At 39.1% G+C, this 25,150-nt stretch overlaps 1 protein-coding gene across 1 annotated transcript; it reads right to left on the reverse strand.

Annotated features, from left to right (window-relative positions):
* Nucleotides 1-11,841: 11,841 nt before the first annotated feature.
* On the reverse strand, nucleotides 11,842-13,116 carry LOC110447503. The gene is made up of 2 exons (XM_021493242.1): nucleotides 12,109-13,116; nucleotides 11,842-11,901 (listed from the first exon to the last, which is right to left on the reverse strand). Exons 1-2 carry the CDS (start codon nucleotides 13,114-13,116, stop codon nucleotides 11,842-11,844), a joined length of 1,068 nt encoding a protein of 355 aa, XP_021348917.1.
* Between the last annotated feature and the right edge of the window lie 12,034 nt (nucleotides 13,117-25,150).

Consider the following 25,150-nt stretch of genomic DNA (forward strand, 5'->3'; position numbering starts at 1 on the left):
AGCACCAGCATGCTACTAAGAAGTAGCAGCTGTAGTAAGGTATTCGTGGACGAGACCGATTCTTCTTAACCTGTTTGATATGCACGCGACCATTAACCTGTTTGATATGCACGCGACAATTAACCTGTTTGATATGCACGCGACCATTAACCTTTTGATATGCACGCGACCATTAACCTTAGCCAAAATAGTGGAGATAAAATAGTATCCGTTTGCCGCTTTTTTCTTGGTTGCGAATTATGACAACTATCTAAAACAGAATTAATTTAACTAAAACGTGCTCAACTTTCATTTCGTGAAATCAATTCAAGGTGCAAATGCTAACACCAGAACCGATATGGCTATCACATGAATTGGATTGACATCCGGCGCAGCGCACATTGCTACAAGAAAAGTTCTGTTCCTTGGCCGACTTGGTAGAATGAACCTATTTGACCCAAACGTTATTTCCGAAACGTCTTTTGCATTGTTTGTATATTTTTGTCTTTATGGTTTTATTCCTGATATTGTGAGGATATACATGCATACTTTGTAAATATAATGTATTTGATTGTGTACTTAAGGATGTTTCAGATGCTGTTTTTCAGAGTATGAATGGGAGGAACTGCTGATGTAATAGCGACTCGGAGTTTACAAAATGTTTGCTAATTTAGAATACAATGCGTCCACATCTTATTTGGAAATGACCGTTGCAGTAACTTAAGCACCTGATTAGGATAAATTATGTAGCACGGTTGTGCGTCGACATCAGATCTACCAATGCCATTGAGCTGTGGCATTGTTTGGCGGTATGTTTGCACGTCGACATTACAACACACGTTGTCTTCCTTTGTAAAAAAAAAATGAGAAACGATGTTTCGTGTCTTATTTGCACTGACTTTTCAATTGAGTTAATTGTTTACTCTTTACTATATTACGATATGATTAACGAACAATGTACTCATTCGAAGGATCCTCCATTACAGGTTAATGTGAATTAAATTTTGCAAACTTTGAATTGCTTTGTGCCATTTTTGTTGATGAAAGGACACAATTATAACAGCGGGAAGATACAGTACATATCATAAAACGCATGTATTTACCCTAGTCACAGCTAAAATTTTGATCAGAGACCAACGATGTTTTGTTTGTTTATGTTAGACAAACGATTCGTTACATTTTTACCGGCGAAATATTGAAAATTATTTTTCGATAAAAGTGATATTTTTTCACCGAGTGAAACATTTCTCTTTTGCTGATTTGACCAATCTTTACACCGATTACAAACTACCATGAGAACAATTACCGATCAGATCGCCTGATATTATACAAATGGCCCACATTTTCAAAGCCTGGTTAGCTTAACGATACACAGTCCTCGTAAAAATCCGTCTGAGATATCAGCCCGTTCTACTGTTAAGGCCAGCAATTCTAACTATTATTGTTTGATGGGAGCGATCTCGTGAAAGATGTAGGATATCCTGGATGTCTTTGCTTATCTATGTTCCATGTTCATTTTTGTATTTATATCTTTATATCTATATTATGAATTGACCATTAATCAACTTGTATACACGTTCTTGTAACTCTTCAAATTAGAGGAAATAAACTCACTGCGTATACTGCTATAGTTGTAATACTTTTTATTGTATTCTCATTTAGGTAGTTTGTGATTTTATTAAACGATAAATATAAATTTGATGTATGCTTTGTGAGGCATCCCAGTATTTACTAATAATATGTTAAAATTAAATATTTACACATGGAAGATGTAATACTGATGATAAGTAATTTCTAAAAGCGTTATACATTTCAAACCAGAAACATATCCAAGCTACGGAAGTGGGTAGCTATAAACAAAAACAATAAATAGTGAAATTGCACAAAAACGAGGAAACTAGGGTAAAGGATTGAACTTTAGAAATACATGAAGATGACGGGGATCCATGAAAAGTACAAGTTAAATAGGACCACGTCCTCCGGACGGATTAGCGTTTTCAGCTGTGTCAAAGATATCCGCCAAGACAAATCTGTTTCGTATATCAAAGTAGTGACTGAATGACAGGGACACTAAATGTATGGGGTGCATAAATTTACCATAAAAAGTCGAAAGTCATTTCCGGGTGACACACGAGAATTTGAGAACAATAACTTGATTGTCATTGCTACCATATGAACTGGTTTTCTCGACCTGTAATGATAGAAGTTCACATAACGTTGTACGTTGTTTTGGCGTTAGGTCGATAACTCACAATGAGTCAGTGAGTCAAAAAATGTTTAAGTGACATTCACAATGGTAACTGTGTGCTACCACGATGTAGATCAAACTTGACAACCTACCACGCTGTAGATCAGTCTTTACAACCTACCACACTGTAGATCAATCTTTACAACCAACCAAGCTATAGATCAAACTTTACAACTTACCACGCTGTAGATCAATCTTTACAACCTACCACGCTGTAGATCAATCTTTACAACCTTACAACTTTACAACCTACCACGCTGTAGATCAAACTTTACACCCTACCACGCTGTAGATCAATCTTTACAACCTACAACTTTACAACCCACCACGCTGTATATCAAACTTTACAACCTACCACGCTGTAGATCAATCTTTACAACCTACCACGCTGTAGATCAATCTTTACAACCTACAACTTTACAACCCACCACGCTGTATATCAAACTTTACAACCTACCACGCTGTAGATCAAACTTTACAACCTTACAACTTTACAACCTACCACGCTGTAGATCAATCTTTACAACCTACTCATATGTAGATCAAACTTTACAACCTTACAACTTTACAACCTACCACGCTGTAGATCAAACTTAACAACCTACCACGCTGTAGATCAAACTGTACAACCTACCACGCTATAGATTAAACTTTACAACCGACCACGCATAGATCAAACTGTACAACCTACCACACTGTATATCAATCTTTAAAACTTACCACGCTGTAGATCAATCTTTACAAATTACCATGCTGTAGTTCAAACTTTAAAACTTACCACGCTGTAGATCAATCTTTACGACCTACCATGCTGTAGTTCAAACTTTAAAACTTACCAAGCTATAGATCAATCTCTACAACCTAACTTCGCTGTAGATCAATCTTTACAACCTACCACGCTGTAGATCAAACTGTACAACTTACCACGCTGTATATCAAACTGTACAACCTACCAAGCTGTATATCAAACTGTACAACCTACCACGCTGTAGATCAAACTGTATAACCTACCACGCTGTATATCAAACTGTACAACCTACCACGCTGTAGCTCAATCTTTACAACCTACCATGCTGTAGATCAAACTGTACAACCTACCACGCTATAGATCAAACTTTACAACCTACCACGCTGTAGATCAAACTTTACAACCTACCACACTGTAGATCAAACTTTACAACTTACCACGCATAGATTAAACTTTACAACCTACCAATCTATAGATCAATCTTTACAACTTACCATGCTGTAGATGAAACTTTACAACCTACCACGCTGTAGATCAAACTTTACAACCTATGACGCTGTAAATCAAACTTAACAACCTACCACGCTATAGATCAAATTTTACAACCTACTACGCTGTAGATCAAACTTTACAACCTACAACGCTATGATCAAACTGTACAACCTACCACGCTGTAGATCAAACTTTACAACCTACCACACTGTATATCAATCTTTAAAACTTACCACGCTGTAGATCAATCTTTACAACCTACCATGCTGTAGTTCAAACTTTAAAACTTACCAAGCTATAGATCAATCTCTACAACCTCCAAAACCGTATCTTACTCATAAGGGAAAAAAAATCCCGGATATGTATGTCATTCCGGTCAGTGTGTATCCTGTGTTTGTGTCTGACACGAATTGAACTGTAATGATGTACGTGATATCTTCTGTGATGTACTTGTTACCATATCTGACATGCTAACGTCAACATTACATATCCACTTTATGATATTGCACCTCTTACATCTTGTTTTTTTCGACCCGTCGGATAACGACTCCTTGCGGTGCTGTACTATAAAATCCTGTTTATTACGAAAATCTGGCCATTTATTATTTATCGATTTCTCATAGTGTGTTCCTTAAGGTTGAAACTTACATACTGGTACAGTACAAGCGTAGGTGTTAACTAAAATAAGGCTTCATATTCTCTAGACTGTAAAGATGTCAAGTCAAGTGCGTAAACAAGCAGATGGTATTTACGTTATCACATCGTTCGTATGTCCGTCCGACGTTCCGTCTGTCTTTTAACCCAACTTCTGACTGCAACTAGTCCCATAGTTTTGATACAAATCTTTTGAGTTTTGATGTGTGTATCTAGAATCATATGAAAATGCTCGAATTTTACGACAGTTAATGTCCGATAATTTTTGAAATTATGGAATGATTTTGGATATGGGCATCCTCGATATCCAGTGGTTACGTTCACTTTCGCTCTCTACACCCCTGGAATATGTCATAGCAAATTTGAAGCGCGAAGATAGCTGTTCGATTGGTCTCAGTTAAAAAAACCTGACCAATCGCTAGACTGATACCTGTCCTTTGAAAATTACAAAGGAGAGACGCACGACTTCAATTCCTGTCAACTTTTACCATTACGTGACCGCTAGATTCCTTTGATGTATATCAAATGATCGAACCAGTCTCCTTGTCTCATCAGCAAGGTCCTTAGTCCCTGAATATCGAGGATGGGATATGGGCAAAGGGAGTTAATTCAATTAGATATGTAGCAGCTGAAAACAAACGCTTGTGAGGTGATTTAACTTGTTTTAATTGAAGTTCAAAGATAGTTTTGCCTTTATTACATTTCAATGAGTATTACACCTTGTACTTATTTCAAACTATAAATACACTTGAAGATGTTTTTGAAAGTGTCTTGGTTGAAACCATGCGGCTTCAAAAAACCTGAATCATTTCCAAAGGAACTCCACTCTCCTGAAGGCGTCGTTGACATATGTCGAGTTTTTCTTACATACATTGTCAATGTATGGTGATGTCATACAATGCTCCGCTAGGCGGCGCCCTTGTAAGCTTTCTGTACCAATAGAAAACATACTGACGTATTGTCTGTATTGCGATTGTGATTGTTGTGTATCGTAAAGCTGACCTCTACAAGCCTCTATAAATAGTATACGTGCTTTGCGTGTATATTATGTCGCAACGTCAGTCAAGCGTTTGAAATGCACCTGTTGTGAAGCATCAGAGTGACCTAGCATAAAAAGCATCCCAGACAGCTTTGATAATTTCCGGCTATGTATCTGACAGTTATGGGGAAATTTGCCATTTGATATTGTCCTTTTGGAACCAGGACAAGAGGCTTTAGCTCTCCATATACCAGCTCAGACGTTCACGCGACCATTCAGGATCATGAGACAACCAACAGCAAATATCGCTCAACATGTTCTGAAGAAATAGAACGTATGGAAGCGTTTATGGCACGATATAATAACGCAGTATTAATTTCAACTGTAGGCAAGGGATGGGGCAGGGGAGGGGGAGGGGGGAGGTTGGCTTAGATAATGAAACAAAGAAGCATAATGTAACCTTCGTTTAAATAAAAACCAAAAAACCTGTTGTTACGGACTGATCATAATGATGCCCATCCTGGATACCCAGGGGTCACGTCATCCTCGATACCCAGGGGTCTCCTCATCCTCGATACCCAGGGGTCACGTCCTCCTCGATACCCAGGGGTCACGCCATCCTCGATACCCAGGGGTCACGTTATCCGGGATACCCAGGGGTCACGTCATCCTGGATCCCCAGGGGTCAAGTCATCCTCGATACCCAGGGGTCACGACATCCTCGATACCCAGGGGTCACGTGATCCTGGATACCCAGGGGTCACGTCATCCTGGATACCCAGGGGCCACGTCATCCTCGATACCCAGGGGTCACCTCATCCGCGATACCCAGGGGTCACGTCATCCTCCATACCCAGGGGTCACGTCATCCTCGATACCCAGGGGTCACGTCATCCTCGATACCCAGGGGTCACGCTCACTTCCGCTCTCTACACCCCTGGAATATGTCGAAGGAAAAGCGAAGGTTCAATGTGCAGCACCTTGTCGGTGAGACGAGAAGACTAGTTAATCCTTTAATGTACATCAAAAGAATCTCGCGGTCGCGTAACGGTAAAAATTGACAGGCTTTGAAGTCGGCCGTCGCTCCTTTGTAATCTTCAAAGGACAAGTAGTGATTGGTCAGGTTTATTTCACCTGACACCAATCAAGTAGCTAGCTGCGTGTCTTCAATTTTGCTATGACATATCCCAGGGGTGCTGAGAGCGAAGGTGAGCGTAACCCCTGTTAGTCGAGGATGAATGATGCGTGAATTAGATCAACTTCTGATAAAGCTTTTTACGATGCCAAAGTGGTTATTTATATCTGTAGCCCCTTGCCCCTCAAATTATAAGACGACAGGCTTGGATGTTTTATCTTGTTTATTCCCGTAGGAAAAACCTGTAATATTAACAAACGAATACAATAGATACATTTGATAACACATTGACCTGAACTTACATACATCGAATTGAATACAAAGACGCGAGTATACAAGACGGTAAATTACAAACGTACAATGACAATGTGAACATTACAGACAGACTTACCAGGGCTGATACGGATGGATGTTGACTCCTACGAGTCCTGAAGAGGAATGGCTGGAGAGAGTTGGGTTGGGACGTGACAGGACTCCGGTCTGCCCGTGCATTCCGTTTATACTCCTCACCCCATTCAACCAATCATACGCACGCACGTACATACTGACATGTATTTACTTATGTAAGAATGACAATGTTATGCACGTGATAGATGATGTGTTAGTGCAGTGAACCTAGTACACATGGGGTACAGGGTTACATGGGTTACACACTCCCCCGGTTTGATGAAAGCCTCCTGGCGCTACATAAAATCATATTAACATTTATTACATAGGTTATTGATTATATGAAAACTTATTGCACTAGTAACAATAACACATTATCACTGTCATAAAACCTGTTGCCTCGCTACCCACAAGGTTTCATTAAACAGTAATAACACGACCAGAATTATGATGTATGGACTATACAGATATAGAATGTACCAAAAAACGAGTAGATTTATTAACAAAGATCTTCCGCAATTATGGTAAAGAATATGCTTATATGCATATATTATCTTGTATAATGTAGGTCACCTTTACAGGTGATCTATCCACACCAGTGAATACAAATTCACTATAACTATATATAGGACACCTGCAGGATCTTGACAACTATTTGCACATTGTCACATAACGCTGCATAAGGGTTGGTCCAAATAGACATCCTCGACACCCGATCCATTCAATGTAGATAATGATGATACATGCTTCTGCAAGCAATGGGTTTTCTGATCAACGAACTGAATGGTTTGGCCAATCCATACCAATCCAGCACGTTGATCCAAACACATTGATGATATGATGGTAAAACAATACTGGATGATATGTATAAAACATTATATTAATAACTATACTTGTAATGAAATTGCTAGTCACCTGTTTAGGTCGTCCCTGAGGTTTGGCCTATCCATACCATCAAGGCTATAGACCATCACAGATCACGTTAAAAATACTTTAAAATACCTCAAGGAATCACCTCGACATATGTTAAAAACAATGACATGGATTTTAAAAAACTAGTGTTCGGTGTTGATACAACTTCTTGTTGACAGGTTTACATCAGACTTTTGAATGACTTTGCAGGAGAAAAACCCAATGCCCATACAGATCAGGTGGTTTACGTACACGTCCTGTACGTCTAGGTTCTTGAACCTCAGGACCACCTGGATCCGTCTGATGAGAGCTAGGTGAGCTCAAATCAAGGCTTGGCACAGACTCCCGCTCTCGCATAGAATTATGAAGCCCTGACTCAGGCTCATGCACACTGGAGTCACCTGTAGACTCCAGTAACTCAACTAAGTCAGAACTTTGACCCAGCTCACTCTCAGTGATAATGGTATTTGGTTCGTATCGAGTTAACGGTGTCTCATGTGCAGGGGTTATTCTTTTCGTCCTGCGTCGCGTGGAACGCCTCGGGTTATAAGGGGGTGATAACTTAGTCTCCATGCTGGAGTCTGAAGATGAAGATGAGGTTTCAGAGTCTGTCTGAGCGACACAAACTGTCCGTTTCTCACGTCTGTCCTTGCGGTCAGACGCTGTAGGGGGAACCTCCACCGGAATGGAGTTGAAAGGAAGCAACATGTTTCTATGCAGGGTACGTTTTCGTCCCCTTGCACCATCATGTGCAACTTCATACACAGGAATATCACTGTTGGGGATGTTAATCACCACACAGGGTTCCTGTTCCCACCTATCGGCCAACTTGTTTTTACCCTTGAGCCCTACCTTTCTTACAAGGATACGGTCTCCAACCTCAAGCTTTGAATCCCGAACCTTCCGGTCATACCGGGTTTTGTTCTGTTCGGATTTCTTCTTAGCTTCATTTCGAGCTGCCTTATACGCCACCTCCATCCTAGTCTTAAGTTTGCTGACATAGGAGGAGGGATCTACTGTACCCTGCTGTCCAGGGTCAGTACCCAAGAACGCGTCCACTGACAACCGGGGGTGCCATCCAAACATGAGGAAATGGGGAGAGTACCCCGTGGCATCACTCCTGGTTGCATTATAGGCCTGGACCATTGGTGCGACATAAGATCTCCAATCCTTTTTCTTGGACTCATCAAGTGTGGCTAGCATACCAATGAGTGTTTTATTGAACCTTTCCGCTGACCCGTTTCCCATCGGATGATATGGAGTGGTTCTAGATTTCCTAACCCCGGCCACCTTACAGAGTTGTTTAATGACACCACTCTCAAAGTTACGGCCCTGATCACTATGTAGCCTTTCAGGAAAACTGTAATACACTATAAATTTCTCATAGAGAGCTTTGGCTGTAGTGTACGCCTTTTGACTCTTACAAGGCACAGCTTGGGCATACCTGGTAAAGTGATCGGTTATCACTAGAATGTTTTCAAATCCGTCAGACGACCTTTCTAGACCGAGAAAGTCGATACACACCAACTCCATCGGTCTAGTCGTCTGTATGGGTACTAAACCAGCGGTAGGTTTGATAGGAGATTTCCTTCTTATGCAGCGACCGCAGGTCTCAACCTTTTCGTTTACATCTTTCTCCATACCTGGCCAGTAGAAACGCTGCCTAGCCAACCAAAGTGTTTTCTCCTTTCCCTGGTGACCAACATCATCGTGGATACCCCTCAGGGCGAGGGAATGGTACTGCTTTGGAAGGACAAGCTGTTTGATTTTCTGACCGTCAAGAGAAGCGGTTCTTAACAGGACACCGTCGTGTAAACTCAAGGTATTCCAAGTTCTAAGCATTTTCTGGACATATCGAGTTTCATCCTTGAGCCGTTTCCCCCTGGGATTAAAACCGGTTCTCTTCAGGTGTGAAACCCGCGCAATATCCGAGTCCTGACGCTGCTGTTTCACCCAGTCAATAGTCGCAAGTTTATCCGTTGACTCTGCACTCTCACTGGCCAGATAAGGCACAGAATCGTCAGACACACTTTCCGCTAGTGGGGCGACAATGACTGCTGATTGGCATATAGCCTTGACAACGTCAGTACTAACCTGGGATATGCGTGAGAGACCGTCCGCGTCAGCGTTATTTTTCCCAGCACGATACGACAAGGTGAAATCATAATTTGCAAGAGCAGCAACCCACCTGTGGCCGGTGGCATCCAGCTTGGCTTTTCCAAGCACATAAGTAAGAGGATTGTTGTCGGTCACCACTTCAAATGAATTACCATAGAGGTAGTCATGAAGTTTGTCCGTAACTGCCCACTTAAGTGCAAGGAATTCCATCTTATGTGCCGGATAATTCCGCTCACTTGGTCGTAGCCCACGACTAGCATATGCAATCACTTTCTCGCCATCTTCATGTTTCTGATAAAGCACAGCGCCTAGTCCTAGGCCGCTGGCATCAGTATGGAGGATGAATGGCTTAGTGAAATCAGCATATGCCAGAACTGGGGGATTCATCAGTCTCTCCTTCAAGGTCTGAAAGGCGACCTGCTGGGACTCTTCCCAGACCCATTCAGCCTTTGCCTTAGGTTTTTTCTTAGATTTAACCTTCGGTTTGACCTTAGATTTCTTATGCAGATCATGACCTTGCAAGAGTTGATTCAGGGGTTGTGCTATTGCAGCGTAATCTTTGATAAAACGCCTGTAGTACCCACTGAATCCTAGAAACTGACGAAGCTCCTTTACATTCTGTGGTCGTGGCCAATCTTTAACGGCAGACACCTTTTCAGGGTCCGTAGCTATACCGTCTTCAGACACGACATGCCCCAAATATGTCACAGATTTCTTAAAAAGCTCACATTTGGAAGGTTTTAATTTCAGGCCATGTTGGCTTAGTCTGGCAAAAACCGATTCCAACCTAGTCAAGTGCTCGTCAAAAGTACGAGAGAAGATAAGGATATCATCAAGGAAAATGAGACATTCTCTCAGATGCATGTCACCCATACACTTTTCCATCATTCTCTGAAAAGTAGCACCAGCATTACAAAGACCAAACCCCATTCTGTTAGTCTCCCAGAAACCCAGGTTACCAACAGAAAAGGCTGTTTTTTCTTTGTCTGCTTCGTCCATCTCGATCTGCCAGTATCCTGATCGAAGGTCCAACTTAGAAAAGTATTTTGACCCAATCAATGTGTCTACTGTGTCATCGAAACGTGGCAACATATACGCATCTTTACGGGTTCGCTTATTAAGCATGCGATAATCTATGCAGAATCGTAATGAACCGTCTTTTTTTCGAACCAGCACAACGTTCGATGAAAAAGGACTGTTTGATTCCCTTATCACACCCGCTTCTAACATTTCCTTTACGTGCTGACGGACCTCTTCGTATATACCGGGTGGTACCTTACGATACGGCTGTTTAAAAGGCCGGTCTTCTAAAAGCTCAATTGTGTGCTTCACGAGGTCCGTGCATCCTATATCAAAAGCGCTGGTGGAAAACGCATGTTTCCAATTCCCTAGCACCTGACGCACCCTAAGTAGTTGCTCATCACTAAGGTTCTCAGTATTTATCTGTATCCCAAGCTCTTCAGGAATTGATTTTGTTGCCTCAGTAGCTGGCAGGTTTGAAGCCAAGTTGTCAACGACCTGTACCTGATTTACTGAGCAAAGCAATGATCTCGGTGATATAATGATAGGCTTAGCCGTAATATTACAGATTTTAACCGGGATCTTCACGCTTGACACATGATTTTTAAGTTTGAGAACCCGTGGGCAAACTGTATACTTTAGGTTGGAATAGTCGAAGTTGTTTTCTGTTACTATGTTGTCGATTTCGGGATCTAATCCTCTGACCATACCGTTAACTACTGCAGACTCGTACGGAGCAACCTTGAAGGGTTTACGGTTAATGGACCGCACACCGTACGTGCATGTTATGCTATCTACAGCGGTTTTCCACATGGCTGGCATTTCTAACTCCTCTGATGAGTCTTTTACAAGCCTAATCACATTTGTACCCAACAAAACAGGGCACTTTTTGTTGTAATCCGTATCCGGCACAACTATCGCCAATATACTAAAGTTTGTTTCTCGCATAAAAGGTATTTGGACATCACACTCTATAAATCCTAAATAATTCAGAGCAGACCCATTTGCCACAGTGATATCCAGACCTAATAAACTCAGATCATTCATCTCTGGTTTATCTTCTAACCTGTCATAGAATGACTCTGCTATAGTGGATACCTGTGACCCACTGTCTATAAGACCTTTGACTTTTTGACCTTGAATGTAGACTATTCCTTCGTTCGAAACACCTAATAGCCTATCCAACACATCCGCTTGGCCATTTGATTGTTCACCAGCCTCTGGTTGGCCTACAGCAGAGACGGTTATTCTTTTGGGCTTTTCTGATTTTTTTTAGATCCATGGCCTTGATACTTAGAGTTTCCTTGCCCACGACCTTGACCTTTACTCTGACCTTGACCCTTACTCTGACTTTGACCTTGACCTTTGTGGTATGACTTTTGACTGTTTAGTTTTTCAAGTATTTTGTCAAACTTAGAGTCAATCTGAGAGACAACCTTCTCCTCCAATAGTTTCAACTTTTTGTCAAAGTCTTTCGAGATGTCACCTACGCTCAGTTGATCAACCTCGACTGAAACTGCTTGGTGCTGACCTTTTTTCTTTTGAGTAGTGTTGTTGGCCAATTCCAACTCGCTCTCCACTGTCCTGATCTCTCGTAAGAGTGAATCGTAATCAGTCAGGGTATCATACTTGTGACGAGTTTGACTCTTTAATTTATCAGAGTGTAGTGATGTCCAAAACTTATGCCTAAGAAGATCATTTTTGGCGGATTTTGGTAATGACCCATTCTCAATCGCGATTTGCAATACTTGCTCTAATCTACAACCAAAATTGGTAGCTGGCTCATCAGGTTTTTGTTTGGAGTTAAAAAATTCTTGCATAATCATGCCATGTGTAGCTATATCTCCAAATAGAGCGTCTAGCTTGGTTAAAATCTCCTGTGGAGTGGCCTTCTCTCCCAAATGAACCAATGTCCTTCTGGCAACACCCCGCAATGAGCGGCGTATTGCCTGAACCACCGTACTCTGGGATAATTCCTGGTCTGACATGAGACAACGAATCTCATACCTCCAATCAGAGTACAGGACATCCCCTTTCAAAGGAGGGTTCTCACCTGAAAACAGAGGTGGTTTAGGGGTTTGTTGAGGCCTTGAGTAAAAACTGGCCTCCGAGAAACTATGATCGCCTGCCGCGATTGAGCTAGTTCTCGGCCTAGTATAGGCGTCCTCCTCCACTGGTGAGAGTATACTCACCCTAGGTTTAGGAGCAACAGCGGGGGAAGTACGAGAGCCATCCCGTTGCTTAGGGATAATAATATAGTTCCCCATAGCTTTTAGAGATTTGATCAGCTCTTCCTCACTCATACCTTTGACTTCCCCGTCCTCTTTTTTTAGGTCCTTAGGATCAATCCCTAAATTGCTTATCGCCTCTGTATCCTTCAAAGGAGGGGGTAATTTATACTGGGATTCTCCATCCTCTGAAGTTAGAGCATTTTTTTCAGCCATGTTTGATCGAACTGGATTTCTCTTTTTTTTTTTACTTGAAATAGATAGATCAAATACAATCGGAGAAAATCTTCTCCGTCAGGCGTTTCATCCAATACCGAGCTAATAACTCGGATGGATGGATCCCGTCCTTAAATAGATCGTAGGCGACGGTACGATTGCGCCGACGGCTTGAGTACCTCAATACATCGAGGTGAAACCTTAAGGAGGTGACCCCTACTTTCTCGTTAACCCGACGGATGTAGGAGTTTAAGAAGTCTATCCGACCAACCAATATCTCATCCTGTTCAATAAACTGCTCAGGGTTTTTATGTCCCTTGCATCTGTTCCATATCCCTATACTATAAGGGGGAATCTCCAGGAATGTAAGTTTGACAGTTGGAAAATTTTGTAAAAAAACAACAATGGAGTCTATACTGCTCCTGACATACCCCTCACACTCTAAGTCTGAGGTATGTGCTAGGTTAATGTACCTTCCTACCTTGGTGGTAAGATCGCAGGTTCCCAACCAAACATATAAGACAATATTTTTATGTCTGCGCACTCGCTCAGGTAAAAAACATTGGAGCCAATGCAGTGCCTGACCAAAAGTACCCCCTGCCCTACACTGAAATTCCAGATTATAACCTAAATTTTTGATGATATCCTCATTTCGTTTCAAAAAATAGCCTTTACTACTGGTCACAAGAATGGGATATTTATTCAGAAAATGGGGTGGGGTAACAGGCTTTTCTATATATTTGGTTAACTTACTTACACTCATTTAGAAATATTCATGACTAAACACATGTGTACTAGGTTCTGAAAGTGCAAATGCTTTGAACTTACCTTGCATTCATGTGCTTGGGAGACACTCAGGAAGGGATACGGGATATGGGAAGGTTTTGCTACTCATGGTAATTCTGGTGATGGTGATGATTATGACAACGATGATGATGATGAATGCAGAAACGAGGATTAATGATCCCTGGTAAGACAAAAATTACGAATAAATATTAAACAATAAACATGTATAACGTACTAAATGTTGAAGTTGCTCAAAACAATTTTTTTTTTTTTTATAAATAAATTCAAATTTTTGGCAGTGTCCAAACTGGTTTCGGCATAATTTTCACACTTAGACGAAATCACATATGATAAAGAGTTCTCCAGGTCAGTCGACTGGCGTTCACGCCCGTGTCCACCATCTTAACTGTCCTCTTTTCCTCCTTAAAAACCCTTAGGATTGACCTGCCGAACCTTTTCCCAGGTCAGGTCCATCAACACCTCCACGCCATCATTTCCCCATGTAGGTAGTGTTCTCTTACTCTGGTTCCTTAGCGAACCGGAAGTCGCCGGTGTGACCTTCACCTTTGCGGGTAGGAGGGAATTCCGGAAAAACCATACACACAGGTTCGACGGCTGGCCCTGGTTTTATTTACGTGGGCGCCATTTGTAGCCCCTTGCCCCTCAAATTATAAGACGACAGGCTTGGATGTTTTATCTTGTTTATTCCCGTAGGAAAAACCTGTAATATTAACAAACGAATACAATAGATACATTTGATAACACATTGACCTGAACTTACATACATCGAATTGAATACAAAGACGCGAGTATACAAGACGGTAAATTACAAACGTACAATGACAATGTGAACATTACAGACAGACTTACCAGGGCTGATACGGATGGATGTTGACTCCTACGAGTCCTGAAGAGGAATGGCTGGAGAGAGTTGGGTTGGGACGTGACAGGACTCCGGTCTGCCCGTGCATTCCGTTTATACTCCTCACCCCATTCAACCAATCATACGCACGCACGTACATACTGACATGTATTTACTTATGTAAGAATGACAATGTTATGCACGTGATAGATGATGTGTTAGTGCAGTGAACCTAGTACACATGGGGTACAGGGTTACATGGGTTACATATCCTTTTTTTTAGGAATAATAAATCGAAAAGAAGTTTACTTCACATAGTTTTATTTTATAACATGCCGTTCTTAAATAAAATAAATTAATATATCAAACAAACTGTGCGTTATCAATATAATTATAAATAGAGAGGTCAGCATTTTGCATATTGATAATATTAATCATTATAGAAATATACTTTAAAGTGAAAGTATTTGATTTCCTGGTAACCTCCTATGTGTTTTGTCATAGTAATATCGAAACATCATGCTTAGTTAACTTCTCCTTTCCCGCATGCCTTGATAGCTGAATTCAGACAAAGCTAGTTATCTCCTAATTCGTTTATTTGACTATATTTGAAGAAAAAGTTTTTAAAAAAATCCAAGTTTGCCCATCCCACTTCACTGCGCATTTTTTCTTACTCGTATACACAGTTAACTCCCCTTAATTTCGTCTTTTAGATAGTTTGACCAGGACATTGCGCGTGTATAACAATCTGAAATCAATGGTTGAAGTTCCCACCTGGATTTTACATTTACTGTCGTTGGTTACATTTTGTTTATATAACCTTCATCGTTTTTCTTTGAAGTCCCGCAAGGTATGGTGTCTGTTTTCACAAATAGTTTATTATGGCAACATATAAATCCTGCCCAACAGTTTCCTATGCGTATCAACGGGTTTGACATTGCTACGGGGATCACTTATTCATCAAATCGTGTTTTTTTTTGTGCCAGACATATATATACATGTTTGTGCGTTCTTAGTTTGAAACCTGGCACGTCCTTAAATGACCAAAGCTATTAATAGGACGTCGGACACAAACGAACCCAAACCAAAGCAATCTTAGGTTGGAGTGGCCATTGACACTCACCATCACACACTTGTACACCATATACGATGTAAAATGGTTGAGTTTTGAAGAAAAACCGCTGCGTCACAATAAGCATTTGCTCATTTACCCCTGAGGACACATTTTAATTCGTCCAAATCAGAGGTTGGAATACTTCATTATGTAATTTCATGGGTGATCGAGTTAACCAAATCTCCCGGATATGTGACACACGAGAGGGATTCGGATCGTACATTAAACAGTCATAACGACACAATAGATACATAGGTCAAAGACCACTGCTAATATACAGTGACGGTCACCGTTAGGACGAGAACCATACTTAGAAAAGGCCATTAAACCACTTCACACGTCAACCTCTGATAAAGTCCCGTCCACCCACGCATTGTACATGTGTACCGAACAGTAACCAGTGCTGACCGGTGTCCGGAGCGTTAATTTAACTGTAAATATCACCCTCGAACAGATCTATGTGATGTTAACCTGATTGATGGAAGAGCCATATACACGAACGATAGGGAACCTAAAGGATAGCTACACTTACAGCGGAAGTGGGTCTGCACTCTGACAGTGCAACCTGCGCGAGGCAGAAATAGTAAAACGATCATATTAGGTATCTTAAATCAGATTCATCTGTTTGGAAAGATGTGATGTCAAAGTTTAACTTTCTTCACACGCAATATACGTAGTAAACATGTCGCATACGTGTAATGTTTAATACAATGTACGTACATTGTTTGTGTAGAAAGTAAAACTGAGAGATCCTATTAGGTCGTGTATAAGGACTTGGAAAACAAAGGTTCAAGATTTATACTGAAGTCTGGAAAGACCATAGATTTTTTACAGAAGCTTACCCTTTGCTGGTTACAATTAGTTTAAACCCTTCTGTATTCGTGCCAATTATAAAACATGTACATTCACAAAAAAACCCCATTTCATTCTGATGATTGAGAAACAAGAACTTTTGTACTTATACATAGTTCTTCTGATGGTTACAATTACTAATAGGAAGGTTATAATAAAAAATACTGACTTTTCACACATATGGAGCTTTCCAATCCTGTAAAATGTATTGTCTGCAATTTCTGTGCAATATTTGGAGTCTTAAACAAGGTAAACTCAATTTGGAGCTCAGTCTATAGTCATTCCTTGTAGTGTGATCCCTTCAGCGATCAAAGCTATAGACAACTTGGAAAATATTAACAAGACTCGCGGCTGTATAGAAGATATACATGAGATAATATTAAGATAATGCGCTGGTCTTAGCCGTAAGTAATTGAGAGAATAATAAAGTTCGGCTCGCCGATTTCTAAGTTTAAATAATAAAGTTCGGCTCGCCGATTTCTAAGTTTAAATAATAAGGTCGGGCTCGCCGATTTTGAAGTTTAAATAATGGTCGGGCTCGCCGATAACTAAGCTTGAATAATAAGGTCACTTTGCCGATATCTAAGGATTAATAATAAAGTCGGACTCGCCGATAACTGTGCTTGAATATTTAGGTCGTGCTCGTCTATATCTAAGCTTGAATAAAAAGGTCAATTTGCCGATATCTAAGGTTAAATAATAAGATCAGGCTTACCGATATCTAAGCTGGAATAATTAGGTCAATTTGCCTATATAATTGTAAGGTTAAATAACTCATTGAATCTTACCGATATCTAAGCTTGAATAAAAAGGTCAATTTGCCTATGTCTAAGTTTAAATAATAAACTGAGGTCTACTGATATCTAAGCTTGAATAAAAAGGTCAGGCTCGCCGATAACTAAGCTTGAATAATAAGGTCGGACTCGCCGATAACTAAGCATGAATAATTAGGTCAGGCTCGCCGACAACTAAGCTTGAATAATAAGGTCGGGCTCGCCGATATCTAAGCTTGAATAATAAGGTCGGACTCGCCGATATCTAAGCTTGAATATAAAGGTCAATTTGCCGATATCAAAGGTTAAATAATAAGATCAGGCTTACCGATATCTAAGCTGGAATAATTAGGTCGGGCTCGCCGATAACTAAGCTTGAATAATTAGGTCGGGCTCGCCGATAACTAAGCTTGAATAATTAGGTCGGGCTCGCCGATATCTTAGCTTGAATAATAAGGTCGGACTCGCCGATATCTAAGCTTGAATATAAAGGTCAATTTGCCGATATCAAAGGTTAAATAATAAGATCAGGCTTACCGATACCTAAGCTGTAATAATTAGGTCGGGCTCGCCGATAACTAAGCTTGAATATAAAGGTCAATTTGCCGATAACTAAGCTTGAATAATTAGGTCAGGCTCGCCGATAACTAAGCTTGAATATAAAGGTCAATTTGCCGATAACTAAGCATGAATAATTAGGTCAGGCTCGCCGATAACTAAGCTTGAATATAAAGGTCAATTTGCCGATAACTAAGCTTGAATAATTAGGTCGGGCTCGCCGATAACTAAGCTTGAATAATTAGGTCGGGCTCGCCGATAACTATGCTTGAATAATTAGGTCGGGCTCACCGATAACTAAGCTTGAATATAAAGGTCAATTTGCCGATATCTAAGGTTAAATAATAAGATCAGGCTTACCGATATTTCAGCTGGAATTATTAGGTCAATTTGCATACATTATTGTAAGGTTAAATAACTCATTGAATCTTACCGATATCTAAGCTTGAATAAAAAGGTCAATTTGCCTATGTCTAAGTTTAAATAATAAATTGAGGTCTACTGATATCTAAGCTTGAATAAAAAGGTCAGGCTCGCCGATAACTTAGCTTGAATAATTAGGTCAGGCTCGCCGATATCTAAGCTTGATTATTAAGGTCAATTTGCCTATATCTAAGTTTAAATAATAAATTGAGGTCTACTGATATCTAAGCTTGAATTAAAAGGTCAGGCTCGCCGATAACTTAGCTTGAATAATAAGGTCGGACTCGCCGATATCTAAGCTTGAATAATAAGGTCAGGCTCGCCGATATCTAAGCTTGAATATAAAGGTCAATTTGCCGATATCTAAGGTTAAATAATAAGATCAGGCTTACCGATATCTAAGCTGGAATAATTAGGTCAATTTGCTTTTATAATTATAAGGTTAAATAACTCATTGAATCTTACCGATATCTAAGCTTGAATAAAAAGGTCAATTTGCCTATGTCTAAGTTTAAATAATAAACTGAGGTCTACTGATATCTAAGCTTGAATAAAAAGGTCAGGCTCGCCGATATCAAACTTTGTATAATAAGGTCAGGCTGGCCGATATCGAAGCTTGAGCAATAAAGTGAGACCCGCCGATATCTAAGCTATGGGTAAGTCGGAGAATACAAAGTCCAGATTTTCCACTGTATCTATGGGAACCTGACAACAGTCGGTAGATTCTATAACATCCTCGTTATTTGACATGTCGTCAGAAACTGAGGAACCGTGGATGCGAGACGCGTGAAATGGATAGCGTTTGAAGTGAGTGATCTTGCGACGGAGCACAGGCTCGTTACAAATGTCTGAACTGTTTATGTGTGCTGTGACTCATATCAGTAGGTCTGTAACATATGTGTCAGTAGGTCTATAGAATATGTGTATTTCAGACATTCGTAACGAACCCCTGTTGATCAGTGCAGTGTAACAGACGATATTTCTGATAAATTGCATGAGCGTTAAAATTGTTTCCATTGCCGGCATATTTTTTTTATTTTGCATATAAATTTACAATGACATTGTCAAATCTCACAATGCCCAGCGACATTTCAGCAGCCGGCATGTTTATTTATATTGGATATTGTAGTTCCGGTCAGTGTTGTGTTAATACGCTAATAATTTTGTCTCATGATGCATGGTAAACAAAGTCCCATCAACGACACAGCTTTCAAAGAGGCTATATAGTGACAATGCCATGCAAATGTTAATATATAGTTTATGAGCTATCTATTGGCTAAAACACTGAACGCGAAATGACGTCATCTGATAGCTAACCAGGTAAAGGAAGCGTTGTTTGCAGTGTATACCAAGATAAGAAATATTCCTTTACCTATTGACTTACAACTTAAATTGTTTGATTCGCTAGTCTTTCCAATGTTATTCTATGCATGTGAAATCTGGGGATTTGAAAATGTAAGTATCATTGAAAAAATTCATCTGCAATTTTGTAAGAAAGTTTTACATGTTCGAAGAAGTACACCAAATTTTATGGTGTATGGCGAACTGGGCAAATTTCCAATAGAAATAGAAATTAAAGTTAAAATGCTAATGTTTTGGCATAAGTTAATAACAGGAGGAGATAAGGTATCTAGTGTATTCTATCGCCTAATACTAAAAATGCAAGAAAATAAAACTGCAGAATTTAAATGGCTTGGATATATACAATCATTACTTAATAACACAGGGTTTACTAATATTTGTATATACCAAAACACATGTACAATGAATAGATCACTCTTCAAAAATTTGCTTAAAAAACGTTTATGTTATCAATTTATTCAAAATTGGTTCTCTATTATTGACTCTTCGTCTCGTGGACAGCTCTGCTCTATCTTTAAAAACCAGTTTAATTTTGAATCATATCTAGTTAAGCTTAATTCCAGCGAACGTATAATTATCAGCAAATTTAGAATGTAGAACTTAAAATTACCCATTGAAACTGGTAGATGGGTTGGTATACCACGTAATAATCGTACTTGTTTGCTATGTAATAATGGTATTGGGGATGAATATCACTATACATTTCAATGTAATAATGCTACGATAACTAACTATAGACATAAATACATCGCACATTACTTTTATATTAATCCAAGTTTAGCTGAAGTGAGAGGTATGTTTGAAATTTGTAATCGACCCTTATTATCCAGAGTGAACTACTTTCTTAAAATGTCAAAAAAAAAAGTATTTCACGCTGATTATTGTCATACAATTGCAGTTCATTCTATAATTGCATAAATTTGTTATTCATTACCTTTACATGCTTATAATTTGCAAGCAATCATTATTATTCTTGAATGTGTTACTTTAATGCGTATTTAAAATAATTATTCATATGTTACAATATTTACATTCTGTGTTGCATTTGCCTATATGTCGTTAGTAAACCAAATTGCTGTATATGAGACTGTATGCTACAATTTACAGTGATACGGCCAGTGTAGGAATACAGCTGGTACAAGGTAATCAAACATGGCCGCCCGATATTTTCGGTATCAATAGGCCTATAGTCGGAAAACATTCTGGGTTCGTTAGCATTTAGCAATATAGGTCATCGCAAAAAAATAAAGCAACTTGACAAATTATGACAATGTAAATTTATTATAAGATGTGTAGGTACCACAAAATTATTTAAAGCGCCATTCTAGATACGAATTTACCAATTTTGTTAACGTCATCACACAGGGGATCGGTTTCGAAATTTTGAGTTATGCATAACATCAGTGAATAACCACAACACTAAAATTCAGCATTTCTAAAACCTTGTAAAAGTCGAGGGTATCGACAAGGTTTTAGAATGTGTATAAATACCTTTTTAAGTGTTGTGGTTTTTCAGTGATGTCATCCGTTACTCAAAATCACGAAACCGAGCCCCTGTGAACGTCGTCTGCTAGCGATGCTAATCTGACCGATTAGACATGGAATCTATTTCAAACGAATTGTCATTGGAATCGTTATCACCTACTGAAAGGACCACTTTAATTAAACATTTCCGAGTACATATGCTTCTGAAAATAACGTAATATTCCAGTCGAAGGAAACATAAGTGTTTCCGAGGAAACAATCAAGTCTGTTCAGTGCCGCATCACTTCAAATTACATGTAATCTATCAATGCACGAAAAACAGCTTTAATTTTAAACAAGCAGAAGTTATGCAATTATTAACAATTTTTCAACATATACACACTCATATGAAATAAATAATAAAGTTAAGTTTGTGTTCAAACCATTTTATGTGTGTGTGGTTTTCAATGACACGAGGGACTATATTATTTCTTCTGGAAATGTCGTCTGTTCTGGGATTTGAACTTACTGACGTCACTGATATGATAAGCGGGAAATTCATACGTATTTTTGCTTCAGTTACTATAAAAAACAAACTATATACATGTAAATGTAAATATAAGCATTGAACTGTTAGCAGATGCAGGATACAGTCGAGATGAATCCAATTTGGGTAACAGATAAATATTCATGTCTCCCTAACCGGCAACATTCTATTTATCTGTCACACAAATTGCATTCATATCGACTGTATACTGCCTCTGGTAACAGTTCAATGCGTAAATGAACTTAGAAACTGTATAACCCTGTCTGCCGTATATGTTGTTTTGAATTTTTGACCTCTTGTTACACACACAAGTGTGTCAAGAGTGTAATACAGAATCTGAATATGATACTATTACATAAATGCAACGCTAATGTATCTTGCGCTTTTCACTGCAAATTCCACATCTAATGTACAAACAATTACTTTAAAAACGAAGGGCGGGTTTCCGTCACACTAACAGTTGTCGTGAGAGACACACATTTTGCCTTTTTCGAGATTAGTTATGGTCACGTTTGTCTTGCTGTTCATTAACTAAGACACTCAGTAATAAAGTTTTTTTTTCTTTCGCGTGTTTTTATATGTTGCTTCCTTCAACGTTTTCCTCTCCAACTTTTTTTCTCTATTTTTCTTTTTTCCCCTTTTTTGTTAATATGTGAAATTAAAATGGTAACCAACCATCAACTCTCGTTAAACTTACATCAAGATAAGTTTGGTATGAATGGGATTTCTCTCTCTCTCTCTCTCTTTATAAAAAATGATAACGTCTTACAAGAAGGATTTAATTTCAATAAAGCTTGCATACAGAAGTTTTTTTAATAACTCTGGCATACCAAGACGAGTTTCTGACTGGATCACGGATCGTGACGGTCATACAGTCATTGAACAGTAAGAAAGTCGACTTTGTTGTATGACATTGCACTCAGTACCTCACAGTGTCGGTTTATCAGTATAAAACAGTCCGCTGATCACCACGGTTGAATGCACAGGCCAGCTGGTGACCGTGAATCAGCGTCCTAACATTGACACATCTTTACAAAGAATACGTACCAATACAATGCTTGACCAATCGCGTGATTGATGATCGATGACACATCATCGAAGGAAAACAACGGACCGGTATGCGAACACTAAACCATTGTTCAATATCTAACCGAAAAGAGTTCGTGTGTTTCCGTAATAATCGGAAACACCCGACGGCTAACGGAAATACACGACTGGACGAGTCAAGGCCATTTATCTCAATCAAGGTTCATTTGACAGCCGGCCTTGTCTTCATAGCGACATTAATAGTGAGCATCGTCGGGCTGTTTTTGCTATGACTTTGGTCAGTCATAAAAATCACAAAGACTTATGTGAATTCACCGGAATCCTCTGAGGCCATAGAACGCTACTTTCGGTCACGAGAAACGTCGGTGCCGCTTGTCTCTGAAGAAAAGTTTAACATATTCCGCAAAAATATGCATCAAAACTGAAGAGAAAATCCGGCACTTGATGAAATATTGTACTTATTTCAAACGAGCGGCTGATTAATCATCGGTTTGGAACATGGACACTTTAATGCTGTAATACGATCGGAACCATGACAACCTGTTAAAACTTAGAACTATAGACTGTTTTTATTTTGTTACGTATTTAAACATAATTCAATGGAAGTGGATGGAATCAGAACCTCACTGACAAAGTTTAAATGTCGGATGGCATTGTGGATATTAATGTTGGTGGTCGCTCTATTTTTACCGGGTGGAGTATTTGCTAACCATAGACCCTCCATTGATGAACGGAACGGGATCAGTGCACGTGACAGCGGCGCAAATACCCGGATGTCGAGTAGAAATACCCGAAATAGAAGTGGATCCCAACCTGCAGCGGTAGGTATTTCAGGATTATATTAAAAAGTTAATTCGTTTGTTTGACGTTAAAAACATAAATCATGTAAATGTTATTCGGTTTAGGAATACAATGTAGATATAGGTGAGATTGTATAAGGTATTTGAGATCGAAGTTGAATAAAGGAAATATTAATTAAGATTAAACCTGTACACAAATTCAAAAAGTTATAAATTCTGGCTGGCAGGATCGTAAGTACATTGTAGGCAGGATTCTGACAGACCTTAAGTTTAATCACTCTCCTCTGATCAGAGATACAACAGGTGTATAACACATCGCCTTTGCCTGTATATACGTCTATATATATATCCTGTATGCCTGTATCTCAAATCTCGCGAGTCTCACGACTGTGATGGGTGTCAGGGGTTATGTCTATGTATTCCGTCTTTAATGTATGCATTTTTGTTATCATTTTTATCGTTTTTTAAATAATTGATAAATTCAGAAAAATAATGATCTATTGACATATTCTAAGTATGACCCAAATTTTAAATGCAATGTTGACTCATGTCAGTAAATATATGGACAAAAAGTTAGTGTCTTCATTTCATTTTAATGCTTTATATTGAAATCAATAAAACGAATGCATACTTTCAGATCTACTTTAACGGTAAACAAAATCGCTTTTGGGGATATATTCCATATTTTCATTCTAAACTGCATGAATGAGATACAGGTTAAACAAGACGGGTATGCTCCATACAAACTTCAAATATGAAAATTACAAGTTTAATTGAATGTAAGGAATTCTATAAATGAGAAATAAGTATCTTTAATTTTCTCGTAGCTTTATTTCAAGAAAAACAATAATAATGAAAGATATTTTTTTTCGAGAAGTTGGTGTCCATTTATAGACATCGTTCTGTTTATTGTCAATAAATCTGTACTCCAGTCCTATTATATAAACCTGTTTGTATGCAGTGTACTGAACACATCTAGATATCACACTGGGGGACAATACGTCAAAGATCATATTATTTTACGTCGCAAACATATTTCAATCTTAACATTGACATCGTAATTAGCATGAAGACACACAATACATCACAAAAGAAACGCTATATCTTATTATGACACCTACATCAGTTATAAGTTTAAATAAAGAAAACAACAAACGTGGTTATATACCCGTTACAGTTGGGAATCAAGAAAGAGGTCCTTGTGGTTTTCAAAATGTTTGGTGAGAGAGGGGGGATCGAGTGGTTGTTCCCAAATAGGGGATTTCAAAATTAATATAATGTGAAAAACTTTTGACTTACATTTTTTTTAAAAATAAGATTAAAAAATAGAAAAGCAAATGAAATATAGATATAGCACATCTTTTGTTAGCAGCCTTTGTTTCGCCCTCACTCACTAACCACCTTATCTATGACCCGGGGCTCTTTCACTCCACATCTGTTTTCATA

The sequence above is a fragment of the Mizuhopecten yessoensis genome, unplaced genomic scaffold (genome assembly GCF_002113885.1).
Source record: "Mizuhopecten yessoensis strain PY_sf001 unplaced genomic scaffold, ASM211388v2 scaffold395, whole genome shotgun sequence".
NCBI lineage: Eukaryota > Metazoa > Mollusca > Bivalvia > Pectinida > Pectinidae > Mizuhopecten > Mizuhopecten yessoensis.